The 20568-nt window shown below is 50.1% G+C and overlaps 1 protein-coding gene across 2 annotated transcripts in view; it reads left to right on the plus strand.

Moving 5' to 3' along the window:
* The window catches only part of Ramp1 (receptor activity modifying protein 1), a 42342-nt gene extending 33774 nt beyond the window's left edge, over positions 1-8568 (plus strand). Inside the window, exons 3-4 of one of the 2 annotated variants that reach the window (XM_074072112.1) lie at positions 1376-1463; positions 7966-8224. In XM_074072112.1, coding sequence (XP_073928213.1) covers positions 1376-1463; positions 7966-8079 — 202 coding nt within the window. In that variant the 3' untranslated portion in view covers positions 8080-8224. Of the gene's footprint in view, positions 1-1375; positions 1464-7965 lie in introns of both variants that reach the window. The other variant, XM_020174499.2, reaches the window with a different exon arrangement.
* Positions 8569-20568: the final 12000 nt, after the last annotated feature.

The raw sequence follows: 20568 nt of genomic DNA on the forward strand, positions 1-20568 counted from the left end.
GAGGAGGCTGCTGTGACCCGGCTGTGTGTGCTGCTCCTCCCTCTGCCTGGCCTCATGCTATTTGCGGCCTAGTTGTTGAAACCCAGAGAGCATGGGTAATCACATCAAGTAAACCCAGGCAAAAGTCAGACAACCTATGAGGGTTATCATGATAGCGCTGAGAAAGACCCTCTGAGGAGGTGGCACAGATGTGAGGGATGAGCAGACTCTGCCTGGTGAAGATGGAGTTACAAACCTTCAAGTAAGCCGGAGGTGGCAGCACACATCTACAATCTCAGCTACTCAGGAGGTAGAGGCCAGAGGATCTCTGCCCAGGGCCAACCAGGGCAATTTAGTACAGGATCTAGCTGAAAACAGACTCGTATCAAAAAGGATGGGGCATGGCTCCAGTGACTAGAGTGCTTGCCCAGCAACCTGAGGCCCTGAGTGCAGTCCCCAGCACCACGAAGAGCCTTCCAAGTAAAAAGAGCCACATATGCAAAGGTCCTGAGGCAGAATCAGTGGACCGTGGGGCCCACCGAGAGTGGAGAGGAGGGGTGTCACAGGAAAACCTTTCAATCCAACACAGTTGTGCTGAGAGGTGGGGCCGGCTCAGCCCAATACAGAGGACTGTAGAGCAGGGGTAGTGTTTGACTGTCACCCTGCCTAAGCCAAGGGTTGCAGAGGTGCCAAGCCCCTCTTCAGTGCAGATAAGTAATACTTATATATAAGTTATAACCTCAAAGCCAGTTACTTCTGCCTACTGCTGGGCATGGTGCCCGGAGGGGACCCCTGAGGAAAGGGGAACAGAGATATCTCAGGGTCCACAGCGGATAAGGCCAAGTCACCAGCTGGGGGTGGGGGTCACAGATGTCCGCCCAGAGCAGAGAAGTCAGGAGCTGGGGCTCAGGGAGGTGAGTCAGTCAGAAGAGAGGGGACAGGGGAGGTCCCTGCTATGGCCTTGCCTTTCCTGAAGCCTGGGGCTCACGAGACCTGGGAAGGGAGGGGTCCTGTGCCCACCCGCCACCCACAGGTCCACTGCCCATGGGGCATGGGGCTACCCATCTCCACTCCATCCCAAGTGGGGTAAGGGGGGCTCCATTCCACACAAGAAGCCACTGAGACTTTGAGGGGTCTCTGGGAAGCAGGAACGGGGCCTTTCACTACCTCCTGCTACCCCAGCAATGAGGTGTGTGCCCGTGTGGTCTCAATGGCCACAGGGTGGGCCTCTCACTCAGCTCTGAAGTGTCCTGTTTCTGCTTTGGGGGTCAGAAATCAGCCATGAACACCTCCCGTCATCATTTTGTGTTTCTAATTGAGGGTAATTCCCAGAAATGGAGTTACTGGGTCAGAGGGCGTCCACGACTCAGGTTCCTATTGTCAAATTGCTTTTCAGAAAAGCTGCCGGTTCTCCTCCACTAGGTACGATGCACGGGCCTCATTTTACCCGCCCGTCGCCAGCACAGAACTCTCCCGGTCTTCAGGTGAGCACAGGTGGAGGAGGACATGTATTTTTCAGATGCTCGTTAGTCATTTCTATTTCCAGAACAAGAGTTTAGGCTAATGCTCCACAGGCCTCTTTCTGTGCTTGCCACCTCACAGCTCACCCTCCCCAGCCCACCCCATGTCAGTTGCCATCCTGCCAGGCGCCTCATGGGTCACCTGGAGCTGGAGCCCCTGCTCTGGCTGCCGGGGTGCCAGGGGGTGGCAGCACTTCCCCCCAACAGCACGGGAAGCCCTGCCGGGGGTCGAGGAGGCAGAGAGTGGTACAGATGCAGTGAGGGAAATCCAAAAGTGGTTCCTCCTTGGGTCTGGTGAGGTTCAGACACACATTGACAGCCAGCTTTATCTAGTCTATAGGACAAGAAACAGACACTTCGTGGCCGCACCCTAGTCAGGAAGAGGGGATGAGAAAACTTCCAGCTACTGGGTGCCCACTCTGCCAGGCCCTTTACTTCATTCAATTAGATCTGCCCGGTCACCTGTTGGGGTGCCTGTCTCCACATTTTGAGGTGAGGAAACCAAGGGTGAACAGGTGAGGTAAGGTCCTCAGGGTCACTCAGGATAAAAAGTAGACCTGGGACTTGAACCCAGGGTGAGAGCCAAGGCCCAAGCTCAAACACTCCATATTAGGGCCAGTGTGGGGCAGGTGGGGGACCACTGCCACTGCAGGGTGTCCTTAGAGCAGGTGGTTCACCTGTGGGCATCAGTGGACACACTTTCTTGCCAGCAAGTCAACAGCCATAGACCATGGGCCTGGGGCCTTGACTTGGGATCCAAAGGTTTGGGAAACTCCCACTGTGGTGTCAGGAACATTCCAAGTTGAGTTCGCCTAGGGACCCAGAATAGCAAGGCCAACCAAAAAAGGACAATTGCCCGGTTACTCGAGAACTGAAGACTGAGCGTTGAAGCCAGATTATTTTTCATGACTATTTTGGGTCCTTCTGCATTCCTTCAACAGGGGAATATCCGCCCTCCTCAGGCAAGTCTTTCATCTCCTCTCTGCTGACAGAACACACAGCCATTCTTGAGGGTCTCAGCTGTCGCTTCTGCATAAATAAACAGGATGAAGTAGGCAGCCATCGTACGTGGGAGATATTTTTAGGTGTGGGTGTCTTCTACACTGAGGGCTAACACGTCTAGGAGAGAGTGCCTAGGCTAGAATAGCCTGCCACACGCTCAGCCTCGGCGTGGCCCGTCCTGGGGTCTGTGGCAGTTCAGCCTCTGGTGTCAGAGGCTTCTTCCTGTTCTGGTCACCCAGGCCAGGCATGGCACCTCCTTCCAGACACGTCCCAGCTCCACTCCTCAGGCCTCAGAGCATGGGGAGAGCATTCAGAAGCGTCTGTCACTACAGCTCCTCATGGGTTTGGTGGGTCCCAGGTGGTCAGTCACTCAGCCTGATGTTTGTCCCGTGTGGCTCAGAAGGTGAACTTGGATTTCAGCACCAAGACTTGACAGGTTTAACTCTTGCCAGGTACCAGGCACTTGACATGCACTAATTTGTTTTTTCTCTGAATGAGACCCAGCCCATCACAGCTTCCCATGACCTTTTCCACTTCTGTTTCACTTGAAGCGTGAGTCCTTGCTGTCCTGGGAAGGCCGTGCACCCAGTACCCATGAGCAGTGGGGATGGGTCCTCATGCCCTCTGCTGTCTGCCCCACCCACCCTCCCTGTGCCTCATCCACTGGACACTGACATGAGCTGAGGGAGGCCCTGGTCATGGGAAGGGGGAAAGTGACACAAAGGCAGCTGGGGGACAAACAGTGGCCTAGCAATTATGAGGCCCCCTGACGGAAGCTGGGTAAAGGGGTGCTCAGCACTGAGAGGCACCCCTCCATTTCCTCTTATGCACCCCCCACTATGGTCTTTGCTGCATTTATATATATATATATCCTTTCATTTGTTTGTTTGTTTTGTAGTACTGGGGTTTGAACTCAGGGCCTCATGCTTGCTAGGCAGGTGCTGTACTACTTGAGCAACTCCACCAGCCCTTTCTTATGTTGGGTATTTTTGAGATAGGGTCTTGAGAACTATTTTGCCTGGGCTGGCTTCAAATCCCAGTCCTCTTGATCTCTGCCTCCTGAGTAGCTAGGATTACAGGCATGAGCCACCGCCCCCTGGCCTGGTATATTCTTTTGGCTGAAGAACTTTCTTGAACGTTCCTTACGGCACAGATCTGTTGGCAAAGAACTCTCTTGGCTCCCTTCTTTCTGAAGAGGTATTTTGCTGAGCATGGGATTCTGGCAGCCAGAGGTGAGACCCCCTCACCCCTGTCCCTTAAAGATGTCCTCCGGCAGAGGTGCCCCCAGAGCTCCCGCTGTGGTTTTCAGCACTTTGGCTTTGCGATGGCTCTGTGGCTGTTTTTTGTGGCTGTTGCTTTGTTTTGTTTTGGTTTGTTTTTTTGTCCTGTCTGGGGTTTTCGGAGCTTCTTGGGTTTGTGACTTGATGCTTTTCATTAGTTAGGGGACGGCTCAGCCACTGTCTTGCCAAATACCTCTGCTGTGTCCCCCCGCTCCCTGAGACTGAATTACAAGTCGGGGGTGGCATGGCTTAGGGTGGTTCATGGCATTGCTATTTTACTACCGCTCTTGGATACCCTGTTAGGGTTTCCTCTCTTCTGTCTGTTTCAGTCTGGGTCATTTCTACTGATCTGTCTTCAGTTTCTTGGGCTCCTTCCTCAGCTGTGAGTCTGCGCCTCTGAGGCCAGCCTTGTGTTTGTAGCATCCCTCTTTGGCTTTCTTGTAGGCCCCGTCTCTCTGCAGAAATTCCTGCATATTGTCTACCTTTCCTGCATGGTTCTTCACCATGCTAATCCTTTCAAAGTCTGTGCTGAGCTCACTGTGGTGAAATACCGAGGCAGGAAACAGGAAGAAACGCTCACAGTCTTGGAGGCTGAAAGTCCACACGGCACAGCGCAGGCTCTGGCGAGGATCCCGTGCCAAATGGCAATGGTGGGACGTGGTCAGGAGCAGGCGTGGCCATCACCAGACAGGAAGCTTGGGGGCTACAGGGGGCAGGCTCTTACCAGCACCCTCTACAATCCAGAACTGTGCCAATCCCTTCCAAGGACAGCGCTCGCAATGACCTCCCAAAAGTCTGTGCAGCCCCCCAACATTGCCACATGGGGACCAAGCCTCAACACATGGGCCCCTGGGAGACAAACCACCCCCAAACCACAGCACGGAGGTTTTGTGCCCGGTCACCTTGTGAGCCTGCGTCTGTTGTTTTCCTCTTAACGATGGGTTGGTGGCTTTTCATTGCTTTCAGACCAAAGGTTTCGTAGTTTCTAATGGACTGCTGATCATTGCTGTGTAGAACGGGAGACTGAGGCAAAGAGCCTTTGCATCTGGACTGGGGGAGTCTCTTCCAGCAGGCAGTTAGCATGGGGTCCAAGTCAGTCTTGCAGGAGTAGAGTTGGGTTTGGAATTTGTTGTTACTGTGGTCACCTTCAGTGCACCGTAGGCATCAGATACCTCTGGCCATGGGCTGCCATTGGCTGTGCTTGGGGGGCCTGGGATGCTGGACAGTCCTCAGGGTGACTCTTAGCTTCCAGCTGTGCCCTGCCTGCCCGTGCTACAGCGTGCTGCCCCCAGGTGCCCCAACACACCAACTGCTTGTTATTCTGTACTGGGGCCACATTGAGGGGTAGGAGGGTCCTTGTCCTGGCCCAGCCTCAGCTTAGATGGGCCTGTGTCCTTGGCCATAGCACTCTGTCCCTTCTCCTGGTGGCAGCCACCCTTGGCCTCGTGTCTAGAGTATTGGATAGAGTTTCCTGCCATCCACATGGTGGGAGACATCTGTTGGGTACTGTGCAGGATTCTTGGCCCAGGATGCTTTCCTGCTGCTCTCTCAGTGTGTCCACCTGTGCCTGGGGGGAAGGGGGGACGGTATCACTGTCCCTCTCAGCAGCAGAGGACATTTGCTTCCCTGAATATAGGGGCCTATTCCCACCCCAGCTGCAGCCGCCAGTCCTCCCCCAGAATCCATGGAGAGGTTGGAACTTTGGCTGTTTGTCTGGTTTGTCTGTGTGTAGCAGACTCCCTCCTACCTCTGAGTAGGGTCTCCCTCCCTCCCCTCCCATCTGCTCCCCCCCGCCCACTTTGCCACAGGTGCAGCAGTCCTGTGCCACTCCTACTTGAAACTCCGGTGAAACTCTGGTGCCTTGCAGCTGGGCTCTCTGGTGGACCCCAGAAAGTGTAGTTTGGTTGTTTCTCCAGAATTTTGCTGTTATTCAGTGGAAGCAGTGGGAAAATGGTGCCATCACACCTTAAACAGAAGCAGTGGTGATTTTTATTTGTCCTCTTTTCTTTTTTTTGTGTGGTGCTGGGGATGGAACTCCAGGCCTCCTGCATGCTGGGCAAGCGCCCTACCACTGAGCTGCACCTGATTCAGTTTCTGGAAATGACATTCCCATATGGTCACATTAGCAGAGAAGTGCAACAGATCCAGCCTTCTTGGGGAACGTGGGGAATCTGAAAGCCCCAGGTCACCTGTGCCTCATCAGGGTCAGTCGTGTTTAGAGGCACCTAGACTGGCCATGAGACTCATGCCTGCCCCCTGCCTCAGCCATAGCCTCCACATGACAGTGATCTTGGGGCTGCTTCCTTGGGGTACCTCAGGTCACTGGAATGGAGACTGTGACCACTGTGATCCTCCCCAGGAGGGTTCTGTTGTGCCAGCATGCACAGCTTGCTTTTTGTGGACGTGCAAGTCTGGTGTGAGCTTTAATTTCAGCACTCACAGGTGCCTGTTGCACCTGCACCATGGATGTACAGAGGTGCCCCCACAGGACAAGGCACATTGGAGGCCCACAAGGCAGACAGGTCCATGCTGGCCTTAGGGCTTGCTGGCACCCAATGAGACCTCTATCGCCACAAAGTAGGATTTGGACCCAGGAAGGTGTCCACCCTGTGGTGAATCCGGCCTCAGAAGCCAGAAAGAGAGCTGGAGGCCACCTGCAGCACTCATATCCCAGTCCTCCCACCCAACAGCCCCCATGCCCTCCCCAGCCTCGAACACCCCTTCTGTAAGGTACTAGGAAACAAAGTACCCAGGAGTAAGTGAACCTGAGGGTCCTGGTCCAGCACATGAGTGCCCCAAGGATGTCAATGATGGCACCAATTTGTCATGGAGATAGTGACAATGATGAAGTGACACCAAGATTTCCATGAGGCCTTCAGGCTCTGAGAATGTCCCTGGGCCTCCCGAGCCCACCAAGGCCTTTCTTCCCAGTCCCATGGCTCTCTTGTCAACTGTGAGGTCAGGATGGGGGCCGTGTGGGTCAGGAGGCAGACAGAGCTGGAGCATCCAGGCTCCACCCTGTGAGCCCCAAGCCTCAGCGTCCTCTATCTCAAGAAGGCTCTTGATCCCCACATCCTGGCCTGGAAAGTGACAAGGAAAAGTGCCAAGGGCAGGATCAGCTCAGGAACAGTTTTGTGCTACATTTAAAAGGGAGTCTCACAGCCACCAGCTGTTTAGAACCAGAGGACAGTGGGGACTCTCCCCAGGGAGCCTCCCAGGCTCCAGGCTAGAGGAAACGCCACAGGCAAAAGGAGTGGCGTCCCAAGACAAACCCAAGAGGGGCTGGGCTGAGCTTGCTCATGACGTCCAGGGCTCTGTTCCTCTGGGAGAAGTGACTCCTGATGGCTTCCTTCCAACCCAACATCACAGCCTCTTCCTGTGTCACAACAGCTACTGAACTCAGCTCATCCCCCTGCACTCCACTGACTCATGGGTCTCACCCACACACAGGGTCACGCACACACAGTCACACATAGAAAATAACACAGTCATACTCACATATACATAGCCACACACACAGGGTCATACATGATCACGCACACACAATCACACATAGAGAATAACATAGTCACATACAACAGTCATACAACATACATAGCCACACACATACACAGTCACACACACACACACACTCTGCCAGCTCCTGGAAAGCACTGCCCTCTGCTCACTGGTCACCATCAGCATCCTGGGGGCTACACTTAGGTCATGGGTCCTTTGCTTCTCTGGGGACCATCTCCACAGAAGTCATAAGATTTCTCTGAGCAGCCAGGCATCCCTGCTCGTTTTGCTCAGATCCCAGCCCCCAACCTCTGCTTTCCCCACTGGTGGTGCAGCTGGGACCTGGAGGGAAGGAACCAGCTCAGTTGTCCCTGTCACTTGAATCATGTGGGGTGAGCTGCTCAGCAGACCCCTGGCAGGTTAGCGACATGGAAATACAGCACAGAACCCTCCCAGCTTGGTTCACAGACTCATGGCCCAAGGCTGCAAGTGGGCCTGACCTTCTGGTGGTGGGCCATCAGGCCACTAAGACCAGGCATCTGGGAGTGCTCAAGGGAGATTTCAGGACCCTCACCTGGATCCAGGGCCACTGCCTCAGGGTCTGCTGCTGGGGGAACTTTGCTGCTGAGGGGACAGGGCTGGGCATTCCAGCTGGGTCCCCTGATGACCTCCTTTTGCACCCACAGGAGCTACAAGGACCTCACCGACTGCACCAGGCACGTGGCAGACACACTGGGCTGCTTCTGGCCCAATGCAGAGGTGGACAGGTTCTTCGTCGCCATCCATCAGCACTACTTTAGCACCTGCCCTGTCTCTGGCAGGGCTGTGCGTGACCCACCCAACACCATCCTCTGCCCCTTCATCGTGGTCCCCATCATGGTGACCCTACTTGTGGCGGCCCTAGTGGTTTGGAGGAGCAAGCGCACAGAGGGTGTTATGTAAGTGGACTGGGCTACCCGCGGGTGCCCAGATGCTGAGGGGAAGAATGGAGAGCACTGAGGACAGAGGGCAACCCAGGCCCTGGATCCTGCCTTGCTCTAGACAAGAAGAACTGACAGGACTTCAGAGTAGTGTGGCTTGGGCACTAACCTGGACACGCCCTGGCTGGAGAATGAGGGCCCTTAGGAAGGGAGCAGGATGTGACGCTACTTAGCTCTAGGAAGTGTTCCGAGCTCTGGGTCTCTGGTGTACTTGTAACCATAGTGGGCGTTCTGACCTCCAGCCCAGACTGCTTACCCCATAGATGTGTTTGTGGATATGTAGTTTGTGATTAAAAAAATGTTCTCAAACTTGTGAAGTGTCCTTATTTCTGGGCAGAAATAATCTGTCACTGGGAGCAGAAGGATGGGAGAAACACAAGCTCCTCCCTGCAGATCCATCTTCTCTGACAGAAGGTATCCTGGCAGGGACCCCTGACAGGGGTGCGGTTGGTGAAGCCCCAGGTGGTGGTGAGGGTCCCATAAATGCACTGAAGTACTCTGGTCTAATTCTATACCTTCACCCCCTTCACCACCACACAGTTCCTGCTTTTAACACCTGGAAATGATACTAAATACAAGAATAGCAATAGTGTTTGCCATGAGCCAGAATAAATGAGTTCATGAAACACTCAGCAGCCCTGAGGGGAAGGCTCCATTTTTCACAAGAGGAAAAGAGAGTTCAAGTCATAGTCTAAGTTTGCTAAGGGTTCCTTTCGTCATGTAAAATTCCCTGAGAAGCCAGCACACAGGACAGATGAAAACCCAGAGGGACCTGGGGATGAGTACCCTTGTCCTCTCCTGAGCCTCCCCTTTTCCTGAGTCCTCCCCACTTGGTTTCTTCCCAGTCCCCACCCAGCAAAAACTGGGAGGCCAGGGAAAGCAATGACAACTTTAATTTACTAAAAATAAGATTGAGGTTATTTATGTCTTGAGTTGGAGAAGTGGCCTCTTTTCCAGAGCTTTGTCATGGAATAAACGGAAAAAAATCTTTTGGAAGTCAAAGAATCCATAAACACCGAAAGAATTTGGGAGTTTAGCTTGGGAAATGCAACTGGCCAAGTCACTCATTAATGAGCTAAGACTTCTTTCTCTGAGACAAGGTTTCCTGTAAGCCAAGAATGGTCTCCAAACTGAGGTCTTCAAAGCAAGGCTGTCCCTGCTGGGGACAGAGACTAAGGGGGCACAGGCAGCCTGGGAAGGAACTGGAGAGACACAGCACCAGACCCAGAATGAGCCTGAGTGCATTTCATTCCTCTGGAGAGAAAGCCCTGGGGTCTCCCACATATAGAATCTACCAAGAAAATTGGTAGTGCCTTCCTTGAGGACACATCAGAAGTGTGTACCAAAGTCTTAAGATGTTTTTTCCCAGTAATTTCCCTTCTAGGAATTTATCCCAAGGACCTGCGGATGTGCAGAAGTGCCTGTGGGTCTGTCTTCACCCAGCGCGGTTTATATGAGAGGAAGAAAGGAGACACCCTGAATGCCCCCCAGCAGAGGACCACTCCAGTAGATGACAGGAGAAGACATTTCCTGAAGTGAAGACCATGGGTGCATTTTTCACATAGCAGGGAGTTCACTGGAAAAGGCAGATTTCGAAACAGGAAGGCAAGATGACCTCAATGGTAGTGTGCGTGTACATGGTCCCCCCACAGCACACCATGCGGGGGAAGCTCACATAGCAACTCCTACAAATGGTAACAAGCTACAGGCTGATCTAGCCGCCCCCTTGCTGGATGTCACATCCTTGTGGTGGACAGCCCTATGGTCAGGAGTCCCAGTGCTAGACTCAGGCTAGCTGGGATCTGAACCCTGACTGGACCCGCTGTGCCACCTTAAGCAACCCCTTCATCTCTGATAACTTTATGTACGTGGAAGAGATGACCTTTATGGGGGTCATCTGCCCTACCCTAGAGATGGTGTTTCAGCTCCTGCAAGAACAGGTGACCTGCCAGAGGAGCCACAGGCCTGGGCTGGGGGCAGGGAGGGGTGCTGGAGGAACTCAGATAGTGGAAGAGGCTGTGAGGTGTGAGGTGGGCTCTGTGCTGAGCAGAATGGTTCTTGGTTCTTGGTTCTTAGACCAAGTTTAAGGAAGACTACACTATACTTTTCAAGGCTATTTGGGGAGCAAACTTGGACTTGTTTTTTTCCCCATGGGTCAGAGGTTATCACCTTTACTCTGGTTACACATGTGTGCAGGGATAGAAAGGACTTCAGAGTAGGGACAGCATGAGGAGCTGTTTACTGCACAGCCTGCAAAGTCATCCTTCCTCTCGAACCCACCATAGCCGCAACCCTTGCACCTGGGAAGAGCCGTCACCCCCCCACCCCCAGCAAGTGAGTCCTCCTCCTAGAAAACACACTGCAGCCTGATTGTTTTCTGGGGTGCGGTGGGAGGCAAGCATGGATGCCTGGAGCGCGAGGGCAAGTGGCAACTGCTTTTCATGCTCACTGCAGCTTGTCATGATAGCACCTGGGTCCCAACACCTGTCTACAACATCCAAGGTGAGGACGCTATTCAGACCCTCCCTGGCTCCCTCTTTGGACAAGAAGAGGCTCCACGTTTTATTTGCAGTTGAAGGGGACAAGCGGTGGTATCAGTCTGTCTGGGCTCAGATGGGTTCAGTTGTTGGCTCTGCCAGTGGGGAAGTGGTTACTAACCTCAGTTTCCTCACCTGTGGAGGGATGATCCCAGACACTTCAGGCAGTGTCTGTGACAGAAGTCTTAGCCTTGTTCCTAGCACATCACAGACATGGCCATGAGGGACCAGGACCAGGAGGCTCAGGTGTACACAAAGGTTCCCACCTGGGCAGGTCTTTCCGCCTGTCAGTGTGCCCCTCCTCCACTGCACAGAGGCTGGCAGGCGAGAAGAGGAGAGAATAACTGCTGATGACAATAACAGCAGGAAGTGTTGAAGGGGTGACCAATGGGGAAACAGACCCCACATTGTGGGGGTGGAAGCTTGAACCAGGGAATGTAATACTTCCTCTCATGTAGCCAGGCTGGAAGTCTGACATCAAGATTTTAGCAGCCATCTTCCCTTGTCTCACATGGCCTTCCCTCTAGGCCCTAATCTCTGGTTTTAATAAGGACACCCATCACCTCACCTAACTGCAATCACCTCTTTAAAGGCCCGGGTAGGGAGTTCAACATATGGGTTTAGCAGGGACACAACTCAGCTGTAAGGAGAGCCCCCATCCCCCAGCCGTCACAGCTCACTTGAAGCTGTTAGGAAACCAAGGTGTCAGAACTCACCCTGAAAACTGGCGGGAGACAGCACTGGAGCCAGAGGCACTAGGTGTCACCAGACAGTGAAAACCTGCTTCTCATGAAGCAACCAGCACACATCAGCTGGGGAAAGGGGCTCAGTTAAGTTAGGGAGGCAGGTGAGGTGAGGAGGCCTGCAGGTGAGGTGAGGCTGGAGGAGGCCTCCAACTAGCACTCCTCCTGACCTCATTTTCACAAAAAGGGGTGGCTCTCTTCTCCCCATGCGGCTTCCTAACAGGATGTGCTTCCTTTTTCTTTTTCCATTACTCCACCTTCCCGCCCTTGATCTAGAAAAGGAATTTTTTACATGATGGCTAAGGAAAGAAACGTATTTTTCTGGAGTTAACTGGGTCAACCATCAGGCAAGCAGGGAGGAGGCCTGGAGAAGGGAAGGGCAGGCTCACAACTGCGCCTGCTCCCGGGACAAGAGCTCTCCGTGCCCTGCCACCCACAGCAGGCCAGGCCGGGGAGAAAGCGACCATGGGACCAAAGGGAACAGAGCCATCAGGAAGGCCTGCATGCTTCACTTACCTCTATACTCCCAGCCTTTCTCAATCTGGTGAGGATGCGGGGAAAAAGGAACCCTCTTACACTGCTGGTGGGAATGTAGACTAGTACAACCACTCTGGAAAAAAATTTGGAGGCTACTTAAAAAGCTGGACATCAATCTACCATTTGATCCAGCAATACCACTCTTGGGGATATACCCAAAAGACTGTGACACAGGTTACTCCAGAGGCACCTGCACACCCATGTTTATTGCGGCACTATTCACAATAGCCAAGTTATGGAAACAGCCAAGATGCCCCACCACTGACGAATGGATTAAGAAAATGTGGTATCTATACACAATGGAATTTTGTGCAGCCATGAAAAAGAACGAAATGTTGTCATTCGCTGGTAAATGGATGGAATTGGAGAACATCATTCTGAGTGAGGTTAGCCTGGCCCAAAAGACCAAAAATCGTGGACATATGTGGACATTAGATCAAGGGCAAACACAACAATAGGATTGGACTTTGAGCACATGATAAAAGCGAGAGCACGCAAGGGAGGGGTGAGGATAGGTAAGACACCTAAAAAATTAGCTAGCATTTGTTGCCCTTAATGCAGAGAAACTAAAGCAGATACCTTAAAAGCAACTGAGGCCAATAGGAGAAGGGGACCAGGAACTAGAGAAAAGGTTAGATCAAAAAGAATTAACCTAGAAGGTAACACCCACGCACAGGAAATTAATGTGAGTCAACTCCCTGCATAGCTATCCTTATCTCAACCAGCAAAAACCCTTGTTCCTTCCTATTATTGCTTATACTCTCTCTACAACAAAATTAGCGATAAGGGCAAAATAGTTTCTGCTGGGTATTGAGGGGGTGGGGGGGAGAGGGAGGGGGCGGAGTGGGTGGTAAGGGAGGGGGTGGGGGCAGGGGGCAGAAATGACCCAAGCCTTGTATGCACATATGAATAATAAAAAAAAGGAAGGCCTGCATGCTTCACTTACCTCTGCACTCCCAGCCTTTCTCAATCTGGAGGTCATATGGTTCACAAGTAGGGAGACAGAGGCACACAGAGGTCATGACACCCACCCAGGGGTCCCCAAGCATGGGTGCTGGAGCCAGGACTGGAAGCCAGATCTCTCTGGATGTGAGGTCTCCAGTTCTGTTGAACCTGTGCTGCCTCCCACCATACAAGACAGGAGAACAACGGAACTGGGGATTCCAGGAAACTAAAGGCAGGGGAGGGGGCTGCCTCAGCTGTGAGTGCCTCCAGGAGATTCGCAACTAGGTACCGTGAGGAGAGTGGACTGTCCTCTGCAGGACTTGTGCCACCTCTGCCCCAGGAGCGCCCAACGCAGCAGTGCCCTGGCCCATACCTTGGGAAAACACAAAAGACAGCCCAACGCAGAGAGATTCTCTGCTTCTCCTTGGTCTGCTCTTTGGCCTGTCAGGTTCAAGGACAGCCCAAGTGTTCCTGGTGAGAAGAAATGGGAGCTGTCTCCTGTTCCTTCCTCCACCTCGCAGCAGAGCCTATAGAAAGGTTTGCACACCTCACCTGTTCCGAAGCCTCACCTGTACTTGCTGGATGGAGATCATTCCTGCCTCAGCCTCCTGGGTCCCAGGAAGCTGAATAGCCTTGGCCCCCAACCAGGAGGTACATGGGTAAACACTGGGAAGGCCATGCTGGCCAAGGGAAGCATGCAATCACTCTCCTGGAGACCCCCTCCTAACCAAGACCACCAGCTGAGCCTTCCTGTCTGTCTGTCTTCTTTTGTCCTAACCCCCAAATGATTTCCAGAACCGGCACGCATAGAACCACGAATTCCCGATCAAGGGTTGCAGAGGGCTTTCCTAGTTTCCTTGTGGTTTTAAAGAGACCTTTCTAGTTTTCAAGTCCTGGCCCGGTTCAGGGTCACACATTCAAGGTCACACACAACAGCAAATGATTTTCTGGGTCAGGAAACAGGCCAGACCCGGCTGGCTCAGGCTGTTTCCAGGGCCTGGAACACCTTTCCACTGCCTTGTTGGTTTGGAGGACGTCTGGCTGCAGAGGCTGTTCGAGGACTTGGGGCTTAACTTAGCTTGATGGGGGTCAGGGAGGCCCTGAAACGAAAAATGGGGTGCAGCCCAACCTGCGAGGGTGGCAGTGTGCCTGGTCGTCCACTAGGGGAGCCCACGAGTCAGAAGTGCCTTGAGGGTCCACGCTAGTTGTCAGCTCCTGTCACAGGGCTGACCACAAGCCCAGCCCAGGACACCCTTACTTCTTGCTCACTCACTCCCCTCCCTCTTTTCTTTCTTTTTTCCCTCTTTCTTTTTCTTTTTTCTAACTAAAGGCATATTCACATGGACAGCACAGCATGGCCAAAGGAACGTGATCCTTCACTTCCAGGAAGGAATCTATCCTGTATAAATTATTGTGAGGAACAAGTCCGGTGACGCTCATGTCAGTGTGCATTGAAATTTTAAGAAACACTGGAAATAACCCAAGATTTCACCAGTCTCCCCTATCTCATATTGCATGTGAAATGCTACTGGAAACCAACTTCTTTGACTTTGCAAGTGTCCTGCAAATTGTAGAAAATACGAGCTAAAAATGCCTTCCTTCCTCCACTGGGATCGTTTATAACCTCCATTTTGGCATATCATCTTCCAAAGTTTAATTTGTACGTAGACACACAGATGACAGATAAATAGCTAACTGGGTGTAGATAGATGGATACTTGAAACAGAAAACAAACTCATACTGTCTCTAAACAACCTTTTCAATTTAAAAAAGTCATCTTGTGAAAAATGACCACATGGTTCTTGTAAGATCCTAAGGGCAGGAATTTGTCTGTTTTGTTTATTGCCATTTGTAAACAGTGCTGCTCTGGTTGCATTTCCTTATTTTTTTTTTCCCTTAAAACAAATGTTTAGAAGCAGAATATTGGGTCAAGGGGATCCTTAAGCTTTGTGTAAATATTGCTAGACACATTACACATGTTTATATCAATGTCAGTAAGAGTTTCACTTACACTTTTTCAAAGTGGGATATCATCTCTTCTCTTAAAACAAAACGAAACAAAACCCTGCAGGCCCCAGTGGCCCAAGCCTGTCATCCCAGCGTCTCAGGAGGCAGAGATCAGAAGGATCATGGTTTGATACTCAACACACAAAAGGGCTGGTGGAGTGGCTCAAGTGATAGAGTGTCTGCCTAGCAAGCGTGAGGCCCTGAGTTCAAACCTCAGTACCGCCAAAAAAAAAAAAAGCAGCCTTTAACAGTTGGGTAAGGAAAATCTGTTCTCACTGTCTTCTCTCATGACACATATCTGATGACATGGACACTGGCTACAGCAAGCTTTCCTTAGCAGACTGCTGTCAGTCCTCTGTCCATTTTCAAGCTCTCTGCTCTCCACAGCAGCGCTGGCTCACACAGGTTGGCTGTAGCACGATCCAGGCACAGTTCATATACCAAACGCCCTGCTTTCTTCAGCATCGTTCCATGAATGTCACCAGTGAGTCTGTAGTGTTGGGAGTTTTGGAAGGATCTCTTTTTGCCAGGATTTTGTGAGCTCTCAGATTTGTGTCATTTAGGAAAATGAATGGGAAAGCTTCATCTTCTTCTGAGCCTTAGCATGGCTGGCAGAGACTGAGAAATGCAGGGAAGGAAAAGGAAAACATCTGATAAGTGTGTAAAAAAGCAAATGTGGTGACAAGATACCTGCTGTGCTGTGTCATGTTAGTGAAGTAAGAATGACAAATTTCATGGTGGCAACTTCAGAGAAGATACAAATGGCAGCTTTGGCGAAGCCAAGTGGTCAGAACCCACTAAACTTTCAGAGTCGCATCCCTGCTCACTCAGCTTTGAGAAGGAGCCTGTCCTGTGTAAAGGATTGTGAGGGAAAGGTCCAATGATGTTCTTTGCAGCATTGATTGAATAGAAAAAACTAGAAATAACAGTCCAGCAGGAGAGACTGGTTCTTTCACAGACACATGGGAGAGAGTATATTGCCAAGAAATAATAATGGGGTCTTCTGTATGCCCTCAGAGAGAAGGATGTCAGTGTTAAGGGAAAATGAAGCAGTCCTCAGACAATACACAAAGGTACTGTCAGCCCTCCATATTCTATCCATGGGTTTTACATCTGTGGAATCAGCCGACACCCATTCAAAAATATCTGGGAATAGTCAGGTATCAAGCCTATAATCCTAGCTACCCTGGAGGCAGAGATCAGAAAGATTGTGGTTAAAAGCCAGCCCAGGCAAAAAGTTCAAGAGACTCCGTCTCAACCAATAGCTGGGTGCAGTAACAAGTATCTAATCCCAGCTACTGCAGGAAACCTAATAGAAGGATTGTGATCCGGTCTGGGTAAAAAGCAAGGCTCTTTTTCAAAAATAACCAGAGCAAAAAATGCTGGAGGAGTAAAACCTTTGCCTAGCAAGCCTGAAGCCCTGAGTTCAAAACCTGATACCACCAAAAAGAAAAATACATGTTTCCATATGTACAGAAGAAGGTGTATCTGTACTGAGAACTCACAGACCCCTTTCACATTGTCATTCCCAATGTAACACCTATTTCCACGGCGTTTACATTGCAGTGGGCGTAATGAGTCATCTAGAGGTGATTTAAAGTGTGCAGGAGGACTGTGTTTGTTATATGAACAATGCCACACCATTTTACGTAAGAGATTTCATTTGATCGTCCTCAGGGTTTGGTATCACAGGGGTCCTGGAGCCAATCCCCCTTGAACAAAGGGACAGCTGTGTACGTGTGCTTGTTTGTACATGTGGGGAGCAGGCTTTAAAGGAACACACTGAAACTTCAAGGCAGATCCAGCCGGGCCTGACGGTGCACCCCTGTAATCCCAGCCCTTGGACGGCTGAAGCAGGAAGAGTTTGAGGCCAGCCTGAACTACATAGCAAGACTCTGTTTAAAACAAACACACAAGAAGTCAGATCAAGAGAAGAGGCCGGCCAGGAAGACCGGCCCACAGTTTACACCACATGCTGCATTATTGATTGGAGTTTTTATAATAAAAATGTATTTTTTTATCAAAAATTTAAATAGTAGAACAGAATTACCTAACTCTTGACACTTGGAAAAACATGTTCAGTTAACTAGTTAACATTTTTTCTATCCTTGGGTTTGAACTCAGGGCACTCCAACGACTTGAGCCATGCCTACAGCCCAGAGAATGTCTTTATTAATTTCTTTCTTTCTTTATTTATTTTTGGAGGTAGTGGGGTTTGAACTCAGGGACTTGTACTTGCCAGGCAAGCTCTCTACCAATTGAGTCATGTCCCCAGTCCTTTTTTGCTTTAGTTATTTTTCAGATAGGGTCTCATACTTCCCCACAAACACCCTTAATGGCGTCAGACCAAGATTCTCCTACCTGTTCCTCCCATGTAGCTGGGATTCCAGACGTGATCCACCATGCCTAGTTTGTTCCTTGAGATGGGGTCTCACTCACTTTTTGCCCAGGCTGACTGGAACCATGACCCTCTCAATCTCTTCCTCCTCTCACCACTGTGCCTGACAAGGAATCCTATTTTAAATGGCACCCCATATGAGCTCTGTCTTACCTCTTCGTGGTTATTGATAGGTTCAGGTTTTCTAAGTTTCCATGATCATTTTCGGTACTGGAAGTTTCCCACATCACTCTGGGAAAATCATCCCATCTCGGGTTGGGGTGGGGCTCAAGTGCTCCTGCCTGTCAAGCAGGAGGCCCTGAGTTCAAACCCCAGTAACACCAAAAAAACCCCAAAAAACCCAAACCTTATCACATCTTTTTTTATAAAATATAATATACTGAAACTAACTTGAGAGAGGATATCTGACATCAGTTTTCACTAAAAAAATGGAAGGAGAGCTGGTGGAGTGGCTCATGTGGTAGAAGCATGAGGCCCTGAGTTCAAACTCCAGGACCACAAAAACAAATCAAAAAAAAAAAATAGAAGGAAAAAGGTACCAGGCTCTAGTGCCTTCCACAAGGAAAATCTGTGAAGAACAAATGTTTAAGGAACAAGTATTTTCTATAATATTTAAACTATTCCAGAGCATTGAAAAGCAAAGTGACCCTGCAAATTGCCTTCATGAGCACAGTGTGGCATCAAAACCAGACTGTGACCAAGACGGCAAGCAGAAAACCACAGCGCAATCTCACAAAGGCATGGCGAAGCCAATATCCCAGATAAAACCACACAGAATCCACCTGCACCCCCAAATAACGAACCATGGTGAAATAGCGTTTACCCAGTGAAGCGATAATCGATCAACCCAAGGGCACTCGTTTTTTAGCCTTCTTCTCCCTGGCCCTGTAGATGAGCCCAGCCTTGTGTGCTGCTTAGCCCTGGGGTTTGAACGTGGACCTTGCACTTGCTAGGCAGGAGCTCCACTACTTGACCAAGAAATTTCAATTTGCAAACAAAGCAGTAACAGATGAAATGGAAAAATTCCTAGAAAGACACAAACTACTGACACTGAGTAAGGAAGAAATAGAAGAGCTGAAGATATAGTCATAAATAAGAGGCTGAATTAGTAATCAAAAGAATTTCCCACAAAGAGAAGCCTGGGACCAGATAGCTTCGCTGGTCAATTCCACTAAGCACTTGAAGAAGACTCAACACCAATCCTTTACAAACTCTTCCCAACAAATAAGAGAGGAAGGAGCACCTTCCAACTCATATGAGTGCAGTATTACCCGAATACCAAAACCACCACATAAAGACGTCAAAAGAAAACCACACACCGGTATCCTATCCATTAGGAACACATATTCAAAAACTATAGACAGAGCCAGGCATGATGGCACATGCCTGTAATTCCAGCACTTGGGAGGTGGAGGCAGGAGGATCATGAGGCCAGCCTAGACGGCACAGTGAGACCGTGTCTAAAAAACAAAATGAGCGTCGAAATACTAGCAATTGAATCCAAAAACACAGAGAAAGGATTTTACACCATGATCGTGCTAGTCAGTTTCCTGTTGCTGTGACAAAACACCCAAGATAATCCGTGGCAGAGGGAAAATGTTTATTTTGACTCATGGTTTTAGAGGTTCCAGTCCGTGACTGGGTGGACCCATTGCCAGATGGTAATGGCAGGGGTGCCTGGTGAAGCAAACTGCTCACCTACCAGCCAGGAAGCAAAAGGGTAAAGGAAAGGGGCGGGTGCCACAATCCCTTTGCAGAGCATGACCTGGGGACCTCCCACCAGGCCCTGCCTCCTAAAGGTGCCACCACCTCCAATAGCGTCACTCTGGGAGCCACATGTGGGCTTTTGGGAGACATTTAATACCTAAAATACAGCAGTGACCAAATAAATGAGAAGGCACAGTTGAATAACTTACAAAAATCAGCCAATATATCTTATTATTATAATTAATATCATAATTGATACAAGCAATCTTATAAAGATATCAATGTAATAAAGAAAAAACACATGATCATCTCAAAAAACACAGAAAAAAATCGACAAGACACAATACCCTCTTACAATTAAAAACCCTTACCAAACTGCAAATAGATAACAGGAATGGACAAAAGGCCACGGCTGTCATTGCCCCCGATGGTGGCAGATTGCGTGCCTCTCTTCCCCCACTGTCATTCAGCGTTGGTCTGGAAGGTCTAGCCAGCACACTTACACAAGAAAATGGAAGAAAAAGTCCCCAGACTGGAAAGGAAAAGGTAAAGCTTCCTCTTTTTGGCGATGACACGATTGCATAAATAAAAAAATGTAAAGAACGTGCAGAGCTAGAAGGAGAGCCCAGCTCAGGAAAGCCACAACAAAAGTCAACACGCAACACTCAGGTGCATTTCCATCTGCATGAGAAATGAGCAATCTGATCATGAAATTAAGAAAAAAATCCCATAAAATACTTAGAAACAAATTTAACCAAGAATGGTAAGACTGAAAACTGCAAAACATTGTTGAAAGGAACTGAAGAAGGCCAGAAAAAATGGAAAGGCAGCTACGGCCACAGAGGGGAAGACAGCGTGGGTAAGATGCCAGTGCCCGCCAGGTTATCTCCTGACTCAAAGCCATTGCCATCAAAACTCCAACATTTGTCTTGCAAAAATGGATCAGCAGATCCTAAATTTACCTTGAAAGTGGAAAGGGCCCCATGTAGCCAAAATAATCTTGAAAAGGAGAACGAATTCGGAGGACTCACCTTCCTGATTCTAAAACTTACTACAATGCATCTGTAATTAATCAGAGTGGGCAGCTGTGGCTCAAGTGGTAGAGCACCTGCTTAGTAAGCATGAGGCCCTGAGTTCAAATCCAAGAACCACCAAACAAACAAAGAGAGAGTGTGCACCCTATAATCCTAGCTACTTGGGAGCAGAGATCCAGAAGATCGAGGTTTCAGGCCATCTTGAGCAAATAGTTCCCGAGACCCTGTCTCCAAAATAACCAGAGCAAAATGGACTGGAGGAGTGGCTCAAGTGAAGCCCTCAGTTCAGACCGGTGAGTCTCAGAAAACAAAAAAAAAAAGTGTAGAACTGGCATACAGATAGAAATATAGAGCAAGAGAAGAGGACTAGGAGTCTGGAAATGAACCCACACCTAAGTGGC

The sequence above is a fragment of the Castor canadensis genome, chromosome 4 (genome assembly GCF_047511655.1).
Source record: "Castor canadensis chromosome 4, mCasCan1.hap1v2, whole genome shotgun sequence".
Classification (NCBI taxonomy): domain Eukaryota; kingdom Metazoa; phylum Chordata; class Mammalia; order Rodentia; family Castoridae; genus Castor; species Castor canadensis.